This window comes from Heloderma suspectum, chromosome 15 (genome assembly GCF_057233095.1).
Source record: "Heloderma suspectum isolate Gila_16-S chromosome 15, 16-S_ref, whole genome shotgun sequence".
Lineage (NCBI taxonomy): Eukaryota > Metazoa > Chordata > Lepidosauria > Squamata > Helodermatidae > Heloderma > Heloderma suspectum.
In genome coordinates this window covers 12,641,051-12,659,240 of record NC_139472.1, presented here as the reverse complement: position 1 = coordinate 12,659,240, position 18,190 = coordinate 12,641,051, and the positions used below count along the sequence as shown (strand labels likewise).

The window sequence follows — 18,190 nt, the reverse complement described above, 5'->3', positions numbered from 1 at the left end:
AAATGTGCACGTTTTCGAGCTCTCCAGGTCTCTTCATCAGGAAATGAAGAATGTTTTGCAGTATTTATGTGTGTATTGTGATGTGAACTGCTTTGAGTGCGTGTGTGTAAAAATAGTATACAAAATATTATTTTTAATGGGAATCTGTACATAAACTAAAAAAAAAAAAAAGAATGAATAATCAAGGTCTGCCCCAAGCATTTGTCCACAGAGATGAGGCCATCAAGGTGCTTGCTGGTTCTAACCTCAGAAAGCGTTCTCTCTTCTCCTTATATGAATCTCTGTGCTAGTAGTAAGAAGGAGAAAAGCTGATAGAACAGACAAATTCCAACAGAAATGGGCTCATCTAAGAGATCAATAGCTCCTGAGGAAGAGACCTGGTCTCGAAATGCGTGGAGCATTTTGGAGCATTTTGGAGACCTGCATAATAATCATTTTTATAGCCCGTGAGTATTTTAGAGATCTGCATAATAAATAAATTATTGTTACAGTCCATACTCAGAAGCGCTTTGGGATTTATTTATTTATTTGTCCCTTGGAGTGTTTTTTGTGCATACACAGTGCCTTCCCTCTCGGTTTTCAAATTTTTGTCACGTGGAGTAAAACTCACCATAGTCCTTATGCTGTTCCCAAGAGCTTTGTCTGGCAGCTACCAATCAGTGGTCACAGGTCCCCCCCCCCCGCGCCAGAAGCCCCCATCAGAGAAACCTAAGATGACTGTGTGTGGTGTCACAGTGGGGCACTTTGGGAGAAAGGACGGCAGTCAGCAGCAGGGGACACCTGGGAAGAGCTCCAGGGGGCAAAGTGAGGGTAGTGGTGACACCCCTGCAATCCAGTTTCATAGATGTACATTTTGCATTAAGGAGACCTCTGAGGACCTGCTCAGCCAAGGAATGGGAATTCAGTACCAGAACTGAGCTCTGTCCCACTCATGCACAAAACCACCCCTGGTTTCTCCCCAAGTTCAGCAGCCAACTCTGGGAGATGAGGGGAACAAAACTTTTGTGTTGCCGTTGGAAGGCGGATAACTTTTGCGGATGTACTTCAAACCAGCCAGAAATCTGTCCTTAGATCACAGACTACCACCTGTTCGTGCCAAGCCTGGAGGAAGAAGCACTTTGCAAACCCCACTCAACAGGAAGGAGAACCCCCACTGCAAAGGGACTCTTTTTAATGCAAGGACTGTCTGAAAACTCCCCCCCCCTCCGGCCCATCTGTGAAGCCCTCCAGCCCTTTCTTTGCAATCGTACCGCCGGTCTGGAGGGACGGCAGTGCTAAATTATATCTCAATGGCTAATTAGGGTAATTAAAATGTAAGTAATCAAATCAAAGTAATGTCCCAATCAAGCCCTGTCCCCAGATCAATATCAATCACATGGTTAGGGTTTTACCCCTCTATGAATGGCAAACTGGAGGGATGGAAATTAAGAACTCGATGCTAGTAAGAATACATACCAGGCTGAATATCTCTCTCTCTCTCTCTCTCTCACTCACACACACACACACACACACACTTACTTTTGTGGCATCATTTTCCTCTTTTGCAGGGCCATTTCCCCCTATGACCCAATTTAAAACAATCAGCCAGAAACAATCAAAGAGACTCCCTATATGCTTCCAAATGCCTGAGAGAAGGGCAGTTTCGACCTGGTGCCGAAAAGATGACAATGTTGGTGCCAGGTGGGCCTTGTCAGGGAGATTATTCCATGGGGTGGGGAGGGGCATTCACACATTACAATCAGAATGGTAATGTGTGAATTGGCCCTTATGATAGAATTGTCTCAGAGTGTACAAACCACTGTGTCAAAAACCAAGTGATGTCTGTAGACATGGTTCTCTGCCACGGATATTTATTTATTTATTCATTTCGATACCACCCAATAGCCAAAGCTCTCTGGGCGGTTCACAAAAATTAAAACCACAAAGTGCAGCATAAAACGATATAAAAATGAAAGCTTAAAGCTACAATATAACAGCACAACCGGAATAAAGCCTAGCAGCAATGCAGAGATTTAAAATACAAATTCAAAACACCAGAGTGAAAAGACTAGGAAGTTAAATGCTAAAGTACTGGGAGAATAGAAAGGTCTTCACCTGGTGCCAGAAGGAGAACAACATGGGTGCCAGGCAAACCTCCCTAAAGAGCTCATTCCACAGCCGGGGTGCCACAGTAGAAAAGGCCCTCCTCCTGGTAGCCACCCACCTCACTTCCTTTGGCAGGGGCTCAAGGAGAAGGACCCCTAAGGATGATTTTAGGGTCCAGGCAGGCCAATGTGGGAGGAGGCAATCCTTCAGATAACCTGGCCCCAAGCCGTTAAGGGCTTTGAATGTTAATGTTCATGCTAGATGGGTAATAAAAATCTAATAATAAATCTAATAAATGAATAAATAAATACCACCACTTTGAATCGGGCCTGGAAATGGACTGGCAGCCAGTGCAGCTGGAAAAGTACTGGCGTAATGTGATCTAGGTATGTACTGCTTCCCTCAAGGAAGGCCTAAGGCCGTTCATGCTTGGGTCTCTCTCTCCCTCTGCTGGGACCAAACTGCCTGGCCTAGTGTTTACTGTCTCCCGGGAAACAGTTTGGCATGTGGCCGGCTAAGGCACTGCTGCCTTTTCTTTCCCTTGCCTTCCTTGACGTGGGAGCTGAGGTCTCCATGGAGTGCTACAGTCAGGATTTGTGCCGCAACGGGCGTTCATTCTCTGCAGTGCAAGCCGGATGAGACCACCATGCCTCTCCAGTCCAAGCCTTCCTGCAAGTGGTTTAGCAAGTGAGTTCCCACCCGTCCCACAGATTTTTGCGTTCTTGCTTTCGATTTTCCACGGTTGCCAACAGAGGGGTGTAGCCTTGGTTAAATAGAAGGGGAATTTCACCCTATAGGAATCCGCATTTTCATGTTCATGGTATCAGAATATGCAAATCCTCTGCCCCAGGCCTCTGCTTGAAAAATGTGTGCATTTTGGAGATACGTGTATCTGAGCCGAATTTCACAGAAACAGATTCTACCCCTTATAAACAAAAGCAAAAGGAATCTATGCACACCTGACAGATGGCTGCTCAGCCTCATAGAATCATAGAAGAGTAGGGTTGGAAGGGGCCTGTAAGACCATTGAGTCCAACCCCCTGCTCAATGCAGGAATCCAAGTCAAAGCATCCCTGACTGATGGCTGTCCAGCCTCGTCTTGAACGCCTCCAGTGTGGGAGAGCCTACCACCTCCCTAGGTCATTGGCTACATTGTCGTAGTGGGCTCTCCCACACTGGAGGCGTTCAGAACTGGACAGCCATCTGTCAGGGATGCTCTGACTTGGATTCCTGCATTGAGCAGCGGGTTGGACTCGATGGCCTTGTAGGCCCCTTCCAACCCTACTATTCTATGATTCTATGTATTGCTCTAACAACAAACCTGTGAGGGAGATCAGGCTGAGAAATGGTGATTGTTTCAAGGTTCGCTTCATGGCGATGCCTCATCTGGCACTCTAACCACTGCATCACACTGCCTCTTGTTTGTATATCTGTAATTTCAGAGGTTGGTCTTATACTTGGAAAATTTACTATATGTATTGTCGGTCTGTATTTTTGTGACTATGGAACTGTGTATCCAAACGGAATTCAATCAAACTTGCCTTTAATTTCCAGAAGCCGAGTTTGGTGTTTGGGAGGGAGAGGGGGAGAGGGAGAGGGAGAGCAGCTTCTGGAAGAATTAAAGCGCATCAGCAAATATTCTGAGATAAGTTTTATAGAAATATAACGTTCAATGCTTGTTTTTTAAAAAATATGTAATGCACACAGCATATGCTGCATAAGAAAAGGGGCTACAACAATGGTCATGAGTGAAGTACTATTGTCTTTCAGTTCTGAATTGCTAAAATAATGCAAAACTCAATATTCAGTGGAATATTGCTTCTAAACTTGGAGGTTCTATTTAGCTATCATGAGTAATAGCTATTGGTAGACCTTCTCCTCCATCCTCCCTTCAAAAAAAAAAAATCCATATTCACCGTCACCACATTCCATGATCATTCTACTTTGTGTGAATATTCCATTAGTCCTGAGCTTGCTGCCAATCAAATTATTATTCTATTCTATTATTACAAGCGGGACCTGCAAAGAAGTGTTGCAGTATGCAGTGTTCCTGTTCAGGGTTCCCAACAGGCCAGCCATGCCTTTTTCTGGGGTACTCCACTCCGTTCCCCCCTCCCATTCCTCCTTCCAGAAGACACTTAACTTTCTATGGCCACTAACATCTGTCATTGAGCTGTTTCTGGGATTTTTGCCTTCTTAGGGATTTTGTCCCCACTGTCTCTAAGGTTATTTCAACTAACCTTGGGGCTGTCCCAAACCGACTCATACTTCCCGCTTGTTTGTGGGTAGTGCCATTTTGGCTACAGGAGGACTGACACTCAGAGAATGAGGGTGTTTTTAGTATGTAGGATTTCCACCCCATCCTCCAGCTACTTGCAGGGTGGTTCACAATAATTTCAAACAGCAGCAGCAAAAACAACAAAATGAAAACTGCATTAAAACTTTGCTTTGGGGCTGGATTTGGGGACAGGTGACCCAGGTGGCCATCCAGAGTAGCAAACTTGGGGTGAATGTGCTGGGTTTAGAGTGTGGTTGTTGTGGGTTAGCATTTAACTATCTAGTAAGCACTTAAAACAAAGAACATACACAGCTCATCTTCCCTTGTAAGGCTGGCTTTACTCACCTGTGTGTCTAGTGCTGGACACACAGGTTAATATATCTCATGGTTGATGGTGGATTTTGAAACTTGGGGGACATTTTACAATATTTTCTATGAAACAGATGGATCACGCCTGTGAATTGTGTATCCATCTTCTAAAATGGGCATAAACAGAGCTGTGTGCAAATGACCCCTCAGAATTCTTCGCCCTATTCGTGGGCTGAGAAACTGAGGGGAAGGATTGCACCTAATTTCTCCAGGGGAGGAGAAATTCCCCAACATGGCGGGCTCACCGTTCAGCAGTGGCACTGATACACCTTATTTCTTCCTTTCTTTGGAAAAGAAAGCCCCCCTCCTCCCTGCCACTACAAATGACAACAGCAGCAATTATGTGTGGACCCTGTCCACTTTTCTGTATCACCCACAATGCCCTGGGCCTACTGTCATTCCAAGGCATTGTGGAGAAAATATGGTGGCCACCACATATAAACGGTGGAGAATCTTCCGAGGGGAAATGCACAGTACTTTTCCTTTACTACAGGATTAAGACAAATAAAACTGTTGAAAGGCTTCACTCATGAAGCCTCCTTCTCCCATTCCAGCCATTTCAACAGGCTGTAACAGAAGGTAGATGAGAGGGGAAGCAGGGCTATGCTAAACAATGACTTCATTTTTTCCTCTTCCCTACCTATTCCTTTTACCTTGTATATCATGCCTTTTAAATCGTAAACCTGTGGGCAAGGACCCTTTTCTTTAATGGATTGTTCGTAAACCGCTCTCGTAACCTTTGGGGCTGAAGAGCGGGATACAAATACTTCAAATAAATAAACAACAATGATCTCAGACATTTTCTCAAAACCTTCCTTCTGCGAAATTTTGGCTCAGCTCTATGGACAAAAGCAACTGAAAAATGGCAGGTAGTCAAAAGCTAAACCAATAGAGTGGGGGTGCCGCTCCGTGTCTGGGCCACGATTTTCTCTAGGGCTAGATTGGCCTTGCTTAAAACCCCTCCTAGCTATGACACTTTGAAGAGTATGATGAGCTGACCCCTTCAAGCATGTCCTCTTAAGATTTTGTATTGTCGCAAGATAGCCAACCTTAAGATTTCTCCAACTAATTTTTTAACCAATCTCTTCACACTTTTTATTTTAAAAAGAAAAGAAAAAGCAAACCTTCAAGTGGAGTAAACATGTTTGCTGGCGATGGAGACGTCACGACGGTCACTGGGACATCTAAGGAGCAGGCCATGCAGCTCTGTCAAGAAGGGGACCGACAATTAGCTACTGAAGACCTGACGTTAGCCACTGCCTTTTACATGGCTGCATTCAGCTGTAGTGCCCTGGTGGCTGTTGAAAAGGTGGCGTCTCTGGGCGAGGAGTCTCAGGCAAAAGTAGTTACCACTTTAGAGAGGTGGTGTCGAGGCGGGAGCCCCATTCCTAAGGTTCAATGTGGCAGCCTAAAAGCCCCATCTCTCAATGTTGGAATTGCGGCCATTTTCCTTTCGACCCTGAGCCCCAGCAACATGGCCGCCTCTCTCTACAAGATGGAGGTCTTGCTCACCCTGGGCCGCTATGAGGAAGTGGTGAGCCGGTGTACCTCGTTGCTTAGCACTCATCATTGTGTGGCGCTGGTTCTTACCAGGGGGTTGGCCCAGGTGCTGTCACAGGCGCACTTCCAAGATGGCGTCATGGATTATCTCCATGCTTTTGTGAAACATCGGGATGAGACACTGAAGTTCATAAGCAGTAGGCAAAATGGGCACTTGCGGCAGATAATCCAGGCCTTCTTTGACTTCATCTCCCTTGGCAAGAGTGGCCACGGGAGCAGGGACCTAGAAAGCTGGCAAAGCCATTGCTATGACTTCCTGGTTGCCATAGCACCGGAAGACATCCATGTCCGCCAGGCCCAGGCAGGGCACCTTTTTGAGAAACACAAGTACAAGGAGTGTGTGTCTGTCTACAGCAAGGCTTTAGAGGCCTTGTCAGCCAGCGGTGCCATCTGGGATGAAAAAGCCTGCGGCCTTCTCATGGACCGGGCTGCTGCTTACTTCTCTCTGGGTGGGAAAGTGCCAGAGATGATGCGGGACTTGACAGCTGCCTTTGAGCTTAGTCCCAGCCTGGCACAGAAGCAATTCAAGGGGATTTTCTCTGCTGGTGATGCTGAGCGGATCGAACGGCATGCCAGAGCTGCCCTGGATGCGGAGTTTGCAGTTTACAGAGAAGCCGTACGCACTAGGCCTGAAGTCCGAAGCGATAGCGGCAAGGAGCTCCTCTCCACGGTGACCCGCACCCTTCACTTCCTTGTTCAGCTTTCCTCCACGGTGAGGCGTGAACTAAATGTCCGACTGGTGGACTGCTACTTCTTGGAGGGCAATATCAAGTGCGCCATGGAACTCTGCAACCATCTTCTGGATTCTGAAGCAGAGACATATTGCAGCACCCTTCTCACCCTGCGGGGTTTTTGTCACCTCCATGCCAAAAACTGTAAAAAGGCCCTTCAGGATTTCCAAAAGGTCATAGAGCACAGCTCCCCACACCCCAGCAGTTGTGTGAAGGCGCTTGGTGGCCGTGGAATGATCCGGGCTTGGGGCCGAAGTCCTTATCTTACAGCCCTGGACTATATCACTGCCTGTAGGCTTAGATATGAGGAGACCAGCTTTGTGATTAAGGCATACATACCATGGAACCAAAGAGGATTTCTTCTGATTATTCTCCACGAGGAAATGCAGAAGATACTAGAAAGGAACTGGGAATGTGTTCACAGCTCACCTTCCCAACAAAACAAATCCAGAGGGCTGAATAGATTCCAGATGAAAGAAGGGTACGTCGTATGTCTTTATAAACCAATACTGTACAGACAGGTGGGGCAATTTTGTAGTGGGGCAGGGTGTTGTATGGAGAAACCACCATTCTTTTTAAATACATGGTCTAAAATTATTTCCAAAAAAGATTAAAGGTTCTGAAGATTTCAGAACTGCCCATCTAAGCTCAGGATTTCAAGTGTTATAAAGTGGTGTTTGCTTTTCCTGAACTTGGGAAGTTTAGTTTTAAGAATTTGGCATCAGAAACAAGCCATTCCTTCAGCTGTAGCTGAATACAGAGCAGGGGTCCCCAAGGTTTTTGGATCCATGGGCACATTTGGGAATATGAGAAACTGCTGTGGGCACCGTCACAAATGGTTCCTGTGGAGGATGTGGCTAGTCACATAAGTGGCTAGTCAGGGCGTGGCTAATCAAAAGAGGGGTGGGAGAAAGAGTGAGGCTAAAGGCTAGGAGGGGGAGAAACAGCAAGGTGAATATATATGTGTGGGGAGGGGGAGAAATAGGAAGGCTAAAGGCTGGGTGTGGAGAGAAACAGCAAGATAAGGATGAGTGGGAGAGTAAGAGCAAGGCTAGGGGCTAGGAAGGTAGAGAAAGAAGGCTACGGACAGGGGAGAGGAAGAGTGAGGAAAGGGGTTGGGTGGAGAGCAGTGGATGCTGATGGCTCCAATGCCACTGGAGCAGTGAGTCCACTCCAGGTTTCCATCAGAACCAGTCAGAACTCTAAAGGAGCTATCCAAGGGGGTGGAAACCTGTCGCGCTAAATTCAGGAAAGTGCCAATTTCAGTGGGCAACTCTTTTTCTGGTCCACCTGTTGGTTGCCACATGCAAATTTTGTAAAACTTTGCATGGAACAAATTTCTTAGCCATCCCTCTGGACCACCCTTAAGGGCATATTTCAAGGGTGACTCCAGCGTATGTGATGAAGTGGCTTGAATGCTGGCAATATTGAAGTCTTCTTGGTGGAACAAGAAGCACCATGATCTTCTGAAGGACTTCTCTTTGTGTTGCTTTGCTCAGGGATGCATCTGGGGTTCACCAGCTGGCTTCTCTCCTGTTGGACCTGGATGCTTCAGATGAGGTGTCTCGGATCCTGTGTGCTGATGCTCTGTACCAGATGGATCGGGTGGATGAAGCTCATAAGATCCTCCTGGTGGCACTCTCCAAAACCTCCCAGAGATCCACCATCCTAGCCAGGCTGGCTCTGCTTCAGTTGAAGAAAGGATTTTTATATGATTGCAACCAGGTAAGAGTGGGGAGGGGGTCCCGTCAGGGAGGCAGCTAGTGTGCAGTCTACAAACAGATATACAAAAGCAAAGGTGTCTGAGGGAATGTTCACTCAATGATAGGAAAAGACAACTGGCTTGTACAACAATTGCCTACTGTATTGATCTGGGGTTCTAATTCCGTCAGTCCCAGTCAAAATTAGGGATGTCACAAGAGTCCGGGAAGGGGGTAGAGTCTGGCGGACATCCCCCCGCTCAGCCTCCCAGACTTCAGTCCACAGACCCCCCATGCTTGCCCAACTCTCACTTGCCCGGTAAAAAGTAAATCAATAACAACCCACCATCTGTGCAGGAAAATAAAACAGTTTGAACTTGCTGCCTAAAGGAGTGTCAAGTCAACTCCAAGTAGGGGTGTACGAAACCTACTTACCTGTCCGTTGAAGGGGTTTGCGGGGGGGGGGGGAGGCTACGTAAATAAAAAATATTTACGTAGCCTATCATGGCCAAGAGCAGGGAAGCAAATGGCGTCCGGTATGCCATTTGCATCCCTGCTCTTTGCGAGGTGGCAGGGGGGAGCAGTCCATTCCGGCATGGACTCCTGGGGGGCGGATTCTAAAGAATCCGGCCTCACTGGAGTCTGTGGCAGATTTCTCCGCCATCCTTATCTCCAAGTAAGTATATCTGAGGAAGGTGTTTCATAAGCACCATCTCTGAATGGTTCCTACCCATATAAACCCCTGAGCACTTCAAGCAAGGCCTTGGAATCATCAGGTGTGTATGGGAGAAGATCTCCCTCTCTCAAAATACTAGAACCCAGGGTCATCCCATGAAGCTGAATGGTGGGAGATTCAGGACAGATGAAAGGAAGGGCTTCTTCACACAGCGCAGTGTGAAACTTTGGAATTCACTACCACAGGATGTAGTGATGGCCACCAATTTGGATGGCTTTCAAAGAGGGTGAGACAAATTCCTGGAGGAGAAGGCTATCAATGGGTACTAGTCCTGATGGCTCTGTGCTAACTCCAGTATCAGATGCAGTGCATCTATGTGCTGGGGAACATGGGTGGGAGGGTGCTGTGGCACTCATGTCCTGCTTATGGGTTTCTGGTCGACAGCTGGTTGGCCACTGTGTGAACAGAATGCTGGACTAGATGGACCCTTGGCCTGATCCAGCAGGGCTCTTCTTATGTTCTTAAGACCATGCTTGAAAACAAGCATGTCAGCAAGAAGCCTGATCTTCAGGAGACCAGTTCATCATTGCAACCATTTATGCAGTGTCTTCCAGCATTGTAAATCGCTCCTAGTGTGGTCCCATTCCAGGCCCCACTCTTAAGAACAGGAGCCTTTCTGGACCACACAATGGCCAACCAGGTGCCTCTGATCTCCTTTTCTTCCCTATTCTGTAATATCCTAAACTCCTATTCTGAAATCCAAATATGTGATGAACTGTGGCCAGGACAGGAATGCTTACAAGGGTTCACCACAAAGTGCTTGTAAGCATCTATCCCATGATAAAGAAAGAAAGAAAGAAAGAAAGAACGAGCGAGAGGGAGGGAGGGAGGGAGGGAGGAGAGAGAGGGGGGAAGGAAGGAAGGAAGGAAGGAAGGAAGGAAGGAAGGAAGGAGAAGGAGAGGGGGAGAGACCCCACAATGGCCAACCAGATGCCTCTGATCTCCTTTTCTTCCCTGTTCTGTAATATCCTAAACTCCTGTTCTGAAATCCAAATATGTGATGAACCGTGGCCAGGACAGGAATGCTTACAAGGGTCCACCACAAAGCATTTGTAAGCATCTATCCCATGAGAAAGAAAGAAAGAAAGAAAGAAAGAAAGAAAGAAAGAAAGAAAGAAAGAAAGAAAGAAAGGAAGGAAGGAAGAGAAGGAAGGAAGGAAGGAAGGAAGGAAGGAAGGAAGGAAGGAAGGAGGAAAGAGGGGGGAGGGGAGAGAGAGAGAGAAGGAAGGAAGGAAGGAAGGAAGGAAGGAAGGAAGGAAGGAGAGGGCACAAGACCCCACAATGGCCAACCAGATGCCTCTCATCTCCTTTTCTTCCATATTCTGTAATATCCTAAACTCCTGTTCTAAAATCCAAATATGTGATGGACTGTGGCCAGGACAGGAATACTTACAAGGGTCCACCACAGAGTGCTTGTAAGCATCTATCTCATGATAATAAAAGAAAGAAAGAACAAAAGAATGAAAGGGAGAGGGAGCAAGCAGAGGCTGGGGACATAGCCATTAATCACACATTCAGAGTCTGGACCACCGGAAAGCTAGTTCAGAACTACCGGCGACTTATCAGCAGAGGGTGCTGTTGCCTTTGTTTAGAATTCACAGAGGGTGGAGAAACACATTCTTAGTTTAAATGGCTTTTTGCGGAGTTGCTTCATGGAATTGCTCCTTCATTGTGGTTTACGTGTTGCAGCACAGCTGTGTGTGCTCCGGAGAGCAAAGAAACAAAATTAAATCCTGTGACACTGTAACCCCGATCCTGCTCCGAAAAGCGCCAGATTCTGTACCATATACTTGTTTTGGCAAGTATGGTATACCCCATATACCATACTTGTTTTGGCTGATCAACTCTACCTCTGCCAGGTGTGTTGGGGAAGGGAAGAGGAGCCATGTAGGATGATGAAAATGGTCATCCTTGTCGCTAAAAATCTTTCTCCACTCCCTTCCAAGGAGCTAGGTCTGCACATTAAGTAAGATGTGCCTAGGAATGTACAGATGGTGCAAAATCCGCTCTATTGTGGATTGTCAGGCACTTTTTGTTTCATTGTCCGTTCACAGTGAGATTCAATTTTTTTTTTCTTCCCCTGGCTGGAACACCTGGAAAGCTGGGGAAGATGACTTACTGCCATTGATGCCACCTCTTACCAGCAATTCCCTCTTGCCGCTGTTGCCTTCCTCCGAGGGACAGAGGAGGGAGCTGGCCGTGAACCGTTGGGCCTGGTGAGAAGGCCCCGTTCCCCTTGGAACTGGATTTAAGCCAGCATGCTGTGGCTCTCGGAGGCACCGGCCCGGGTCACATGATTGCCACTGGGGAAATTAGCCACAGTGCCTTCTATCCCACTTCTGCCACCACCACTGTGCATGTCCGGGGGCGGGGGGAGCATAATTACCCTCAGCAGCATGGCTTGTCATATCATGCCAACCCAGCCGAGGTGGCTTGTTGCCATGGGTAACAAGCCACCAGAACCCAAGGGCAGTTGTAGGGTCACTGTCCTGGTTGTTCCACTTGATCAGAAGGTGCCAGGCCCAGAGCAGTCATAAGTGCTTAGAGAGTTCCATGCCAGATCACACGAAAGGCCTAACTAGCCCAGCATCCTGATTCCTATGGTGGCCAACCAGATGCCTTTGGGAAGCCCACAAGCAAAACAAGAGCGCAACAGCACCCTCCCGCTCATGTTCCCCACCAACTGGTATTCAGAGGCCTTTGATACCGGAGGCAGCATATAGCCATCATGACTTGTATCCGTTGATGGTCAGGACTGGGCTTAAGCGTTTTGGTTTCGTTTTGGTCTTTGATTCAGGTTCGGAGGCAGAGCTAGAAGCAGCCCAGCCAAGACAGGGAGCGGGCGAGGAAAGTCTTTACGACTATCCAGGAGTCAGGGATGCATGCATCCTCCCAGGGGCTCATCAAAGAGGAGGCCCAGGGTCAGAGACAATCATCCTCGTTGCCCTTGGGAACTCACCCTTTGTCAGAAGGGGAGGGAGCACCGGAACTGACAGCCACCCGAGTTTGGTGCAGAGCTGTGCGGGCGGAGTTGAGAGGAGGTGAGAGGCGGTTCGCTAGCTGGGCTGCCTGTCAGAAGTTGGGTCAGGAGGACCCTCCCTGAAGGAGGAGCCCGGTAAAAGCCCGGGCACGGCAGGAAACTGTCCATTCGAGTTGACAGGCAACTGCCTTGCTTTGTTTAGCTAATTGGTGCAAAGGTGCAAAGAGGTGTTATTAACTGAATAATAACTGCGCATGATACTCCAAATGTGGTTGCACCACATTTTGCATAAAGCCATTATGATATTGCCAGTGTAGTTTTCAGTCCCTTTCCTAATGACCCCTAACAGCCAGTCATAATGTTTGTGGATTGCACAGCCAGCCTCCGCTACCTCACTACTCAGCAGGCGGGCTTAGCAATCCCTGACAGGCTCCCAGGTGACCCGTTTTTGTATTTTCTTCTCAATAAGGCGGACCAAGGAATAAGATTTTAAAACAAATATATCTTCACTTTACTTCTAAACTTGTATTTACCATGTTCCTCCTTCCTCCCCCATCTCCCTCTGACTGTCCTCTCCTTGTCTCTCCACCCCCTGGACAGGGGCTCTCTAGGGACAAACCTTTTCACAGCTTCAGACAAGGAAGTGCCTCTAACTATTAGGACACAATACTGTCCTTGTGGGGGGGGGCTTTGGAGGAGGGGGATTGGGGCGCCACAGCAAACCCCACTCCCTCAGGAGATGTGGGGCAGCCGAAGGATTCCCATCACAGGGATGCCTCAGCTAGGGTCCTGAAGAACCATTCAGAGACCTGCCTTGGTTCCCAGCTCCTTCGCGGCTCTCCAGAGCACAGGCATCAGCAGACCAGGAGGGAGACACAGTCATTGTCAGAGTGCCCATCTGGCTGCCAGAAGATGCTTTTGCCAAGGGTCTACTCAGGAGCAAAAGTCTACTTGGGAGGAGGGAAAAGTCCCAACTCTGAGGAACCAGATCCAGCTGCAATCACTGTACTACCAAGAGAGGGAGTTCACAGAGTGTGTATAAACCAGGGGTGGGCAGCTTGTGGCCCTCCAGATGTTTTGGCCTACAGCTCCCATAATTCCTCATCATTGGCTTTGCTGGTGAGGGCCGATGGGAGTTGTAGTCAAAACATCTGGAGGGCCACAAGTTGCACACCCCTGATATGAATCCTCCGTTTCCTCCCAAACCTCTGCTGGGTTAACAGCTCCCTTTGAGCCATTAGCTCCAGTTCGTCGGCATTGATAGCCTTGTCTTCACGAGTTTTTCTAATCCCCTTTCAAAGCCTTCCAAGTTGGTGGCCATCACTACATCTTCTGACAATAAATTCCATATTTTTTTTGAACTATGTGCTGTGTGAAGAAGTCCTTCCTTTTATCTGTCCTGAATCTCCCACGAATCAGCATCATAGGATGACCCCACTGGGTTCTCATGTTATGAGAGAGGGAGAGAAATGTCCCCCTATCCACTTTCTCCACCCCTTGCATACTTTTATACTTTTTATACTCTATCATGACCCACCACCTTTTTTCTATGCTAAAAAGTCCCAGTCCTACCCTTTCCTCATAGGGGAATTGCTCCAGCCCTTTGATCATTCTAGTTGACCATTTCTCCCGCATTTCTAAGCAATATCCTTTCCACAATATCCTTTTTGGTGTGCGGCAACCAGAACTGCGCATAATACTCCAAATGTGGTTGCACCACATTTTGCATAAAGCCATTATGATATTGCCAGTGTAGTTTTCAGTCCCTTTCCTAATGACCCCTAACAGCCAGTCATTCAGAGACACTGCAGCCAGCCTCCTTTTGAGGGATGATAATTTTGCTAAATCCATATAGTGTAATACCTTTATTAGGCCAACTCCAGAATCACAAAAATATGCAAATTTTTGAGATCATCAGGCAAAATGATTCCAAAGTGAGGTTGGGGGAGGAATAGGAGCAGGGAGGGTCTGCAAGGTGATGTGATTTCAGCACCCCTAGTGACCATGAGGAACAAGTAAATAGGGCCTTGTCTGTTGTGGCACCCCAGCTGTGGAATGACCTCCCAAGACAGGTTCTCCTGGTGCCGACATTACACTCCTTTCAGGACCAGATGTAGGACTTTTTTTTATTTTTCCAGCATTTTAGCATTCTAGTCTTTTAGCTCTGCTGTTTTAAATTTGCATTTTAAATCTCTGCATTGCTGCTAGGTTTTATTCTGGTTGTACTTTTATATTGTAATTTTAAGCTTTTATATCTGATATTGTTTGACGCTATACCTTGAGGTTTTAGTTTTTGTGAACCACCCAGACAGCTTCAGCTATGAGGTGGTATAGAAATGTAACAAATAAATAATAAATAAAGTAGCAGAGAATGATAGATACTCCATTTCTGAAAATACCAAATCCAGCTGTTAAGTCAAAACTGTCTCCATCCTGGGTGAACCAAACAGGTGCCTCAGTTGGTGGAAAACAGAAGTAGACATTAACTAGGCAGTCCTTATATTAACAAAGCTGGAGATAAATTTAGATGGATCCTTCAGTCAGACTCAGAACTCACACAGAGGTGCAGCAGGATTACTCCCTCCCAGCAGAGGCTACATTGAAAGAAGGCAAGGAAAAGCAGATGGTAGCAGGGTTCACAGGAGCCATTAAGAAAAAATCATGGCACACTGACAGCTCTCTCATGTGTGCTACTGTGGCACATCATTTTGGAACACCCATATTGACTCCTCCTTTCTGTGTATCTTCCATAATGAAGCTACTTAAGAAACTGGCCCAAACTGGAGAAACATCTTGCTTCTTGACTTTCATGAAGGTTTTAAAAGAAGAAGACCGGAACCTGATGCAAAGCCACTGCCATTCCAGGGCCATGACAATCCTGAAGAACAAGCAAGGCGATGGTTACATCAAAGAAGCTATCATGTACCTCTCCTTTGCCATCATCGCAGCAGGTAGGACACCCCAAATACTCCGTTGTCTTTGTGCAAAATGAGTGCGATTGTTGTGATGTGGGTAGCCCAGCTATTTCTGCTGAGCTTCTTTCCCCATGCTTTCGGACGTCTGAAGAAACTCTGTAGAGCTGCAGAATCATTGCTTTTAGGAACTACAAGCAAGACTTTCAACAAAATGTTGCAGTACTGAATGCTCCTTTTCAAGATGCCGGCCAACCAGCCAGCCAGGCCCTCCTCCACAACTAGGATGTTGCAAGCTCCCGTTTTGGTTCGCAAATTTGATGACCAGCTGTGCCCACCGAGCTCCCCCCTGCTCGCTGGCCCTCTGGGCTGCAGTCAAGCGCCCACCCTGCTGTGCTCGGTGAGCAGCCCTCAACTTACCGAGGCCTGTTTGTTGATCACCATTAAAAAAAAAATGGCGATCGGCAGTGCTTGCCCGTAGAGCTATATGCAAAATAGCTCTGTGAACTAGAGTCTATGGGTGATTCTCAGCGTTTTTTGCTTCTAAGTCTATGTGCCCACCCTAGCTAATACCCTAGCTGCATCCTGCATTGCAGAGGCTGCACTAAGCGGGGGGTGAATTAGATGACCACCAAGGTCATCTAATCTCTTTGGTTCTATGAAAGGGGTGAAGTGTATGGTGTCCTGAGTCACTTGGGGGAATGGTGGGATAAAAGGGAAAGTGATAGTAATAGTTTTTCATTTAAAATATTTGTAGGATTGTCCCATAGTTGATGGAACAAATTTGCTGAACCAGTGAGTTCCTGAACCAGTGGGTTCAAATTACAAGAGAAAAGAAAAGAAAAGTAGGATGGAGGGAGGATTTAGACTAGAATATTAGGAACATAAGGACATAAGAAGAGCCCTGCTGGATCAGACCAAGGGTCCATCCAGTCCAGCATCTAGTCCCTATCCATCTAGTCCACCACTCTGTTAAGAACATCAGAAGAGCCCTGCTGGATCAGACCAAGGGACCATCCAGTCCGGCATTCTGTTCACACGGTGGCCAACCAGCCACTGACCAGGAAACCACTAGCAGGATACGAGTGCCACAGCACCATCCCGCCCGTGTTCCCCAGCAACTGGTGCACATAGGAAAGCCTCCTGACTGTGAGCTGTTTGACAGACTGCTTTGGAAGGCGGTGAGTTCTCCTTCATTAAGAGCTTCATGTGGAGAGGCTGGATAGCCACCTATCAGGAGTACTGTTGTAGTTTATTTTCTGCATCGACAGCGGTTGAACTAGATGATCTTTTGAGGTCCTGCCTAATTCTATGATTCTGGACCACACAGGAAAATCTGGATTCAGCAGATCATAGGGACAACACTGGCTAGTGTTCCAGACCTCTGTTCAGTTTACCCTTCCACCTCTGTGGGTGAAAAGAATTGGCGCCTGAGATGGCTTACTTTCCTTTTCCCTCCCCATCTGTTTTCCCTTTTGTGTCATGTGTTTTAGATTGTGAGCCTGCAGGAATCAGAGGCAGTGAGCCTACGTACACCAGTTCCTGGGGAACATGGACAGGAGGGTACATACAGATCTCCCTCTCTCAAAATACTAGAACCCAGGGTCATCCCATGAAGCTGAATGGTGGGAGATTCAGGACAGATGAAAGGAAGGGCTTCTTCACACAGCACAGAGTTAAACTGTGGAATTCACTACCACAGGATGTAGTGATGGCCACCAATTTGGATGGCTTTCAAAGGGGGCTGGACAAATTCCTGGAGGAGAAGGCCATCAATGGTACTAGTCCTGATGGCTCTGTGCTACCTCCAGTACCAGAAGCAGCGAGCTGGGAAACACCAGTTGCTGGGGAACATGGGTGGGAGGGCACTGTTGCACTCGTGTCCTGCTTGGTGTTTCCTGGTCGACAGTTGGCTGGCCACTGTGTGAACAAAATGCTGGACTAAATGGACCCTTCGTCTGATCCAACAGGGCTCTTCTTATGTTCTTAGGAAGGGACAGCCCTGTTTGTACTGATGGTATGTACTGGGAACCTTTTTCAGTGGCAGATACAGATTCCTTAAACAACAGCATGTTGTCCATTTTAAGGTCAGGATGCCCTAAAGAAAGTTATTGTATATTTGAAAATGGTTTCTGTTTCATTCAGGAGGTTACGCTGTCGATTCCCTTCTCACTCGGGCCCGCTGTTATGGACACCTTGGCCAGAAGAAAACAGCCATCTTTGATTTCAGTGCCATCTTAAAAGAAAACCCTGGAAATGTCCAAGCTCTTTGTGGAAAGGGATTCATTCATCTAGCCCTGAACCAGGAAAAGGTAGGATGATGTTACTGAAGGTGATTAAACAGGGCTTTGAGCCAAGTTCCAGCCAAGACAAGGGCCTCTGCCTAAAAGCAATGAACAGCTTAAGAGAGAAGAAGCAGAGCATTTTCACAAAGAGAACTAAAGATATTTTATTTATTTATTTATTACATTTATATCCCACCTTTTTTCCTCCTTAAGGAACCAAGGCAGTGTACATAATCCTACTCTTCTCCATTTTAGCCTCTCAACAACAACCCTGTGAGGTAGGTTGGGCTGAGAGTCTGTGACTGGCCCAATGTCACCCCATGAGCTTCCATGGCCAAGTGGTGACTAGAAGCTGGATCGCCTGACTCCCAGTCCAACACTCTAGCTACTAAACCACACTAGCTCTCATATTACTTGTTATTTATGTATTATGATTATTTATATCCTACCTTTCAGGATAAAATGCTACCAAGGCTGCTTACAAGTAAAACAATACAACAATGACAACAATGACAACAATATATTTTTAAAAACATTATAAAAATAACTCATAA

At 47.0% G+C, this 18,190-nt stretch overlaps 1 protein-coding gene across 1 annotated transcript in view; it reads left to right on the top strand.

Annotated features, from left to right (window-relative positions):
• The first annotated feature begins 6,191 nt into the window (after positions 1-6,191).
• TTC34 (tetratricopeptide repeat domain 34) overlaps positions 6,192-18,190 on the top strand; it is a 35,298-nt gene continuing 23,299 nt past the window's right edge. Inside the window, exons 1-4 of the mRNA XM_084821736.1 lie at positions 6,192-7,504; positions 8,523-8,748; positions 15,198-15,390; positions 17,497-17,663. Coding sequence (XP_084677862.1) covers positions 6,207-7,504; positions 8,523-8,748; positions 15,198-15,390; positions 17,497-17,663 — 1,884 coding nt within the window. The 5' untranslated portion in view covers positions 6,192-6,206. The remainder of the gene's footprint in view (positions 7,505-8,522; positions 8,749-15,197; positions 15,391-17,496; positions 17,664-18,190) is intronic.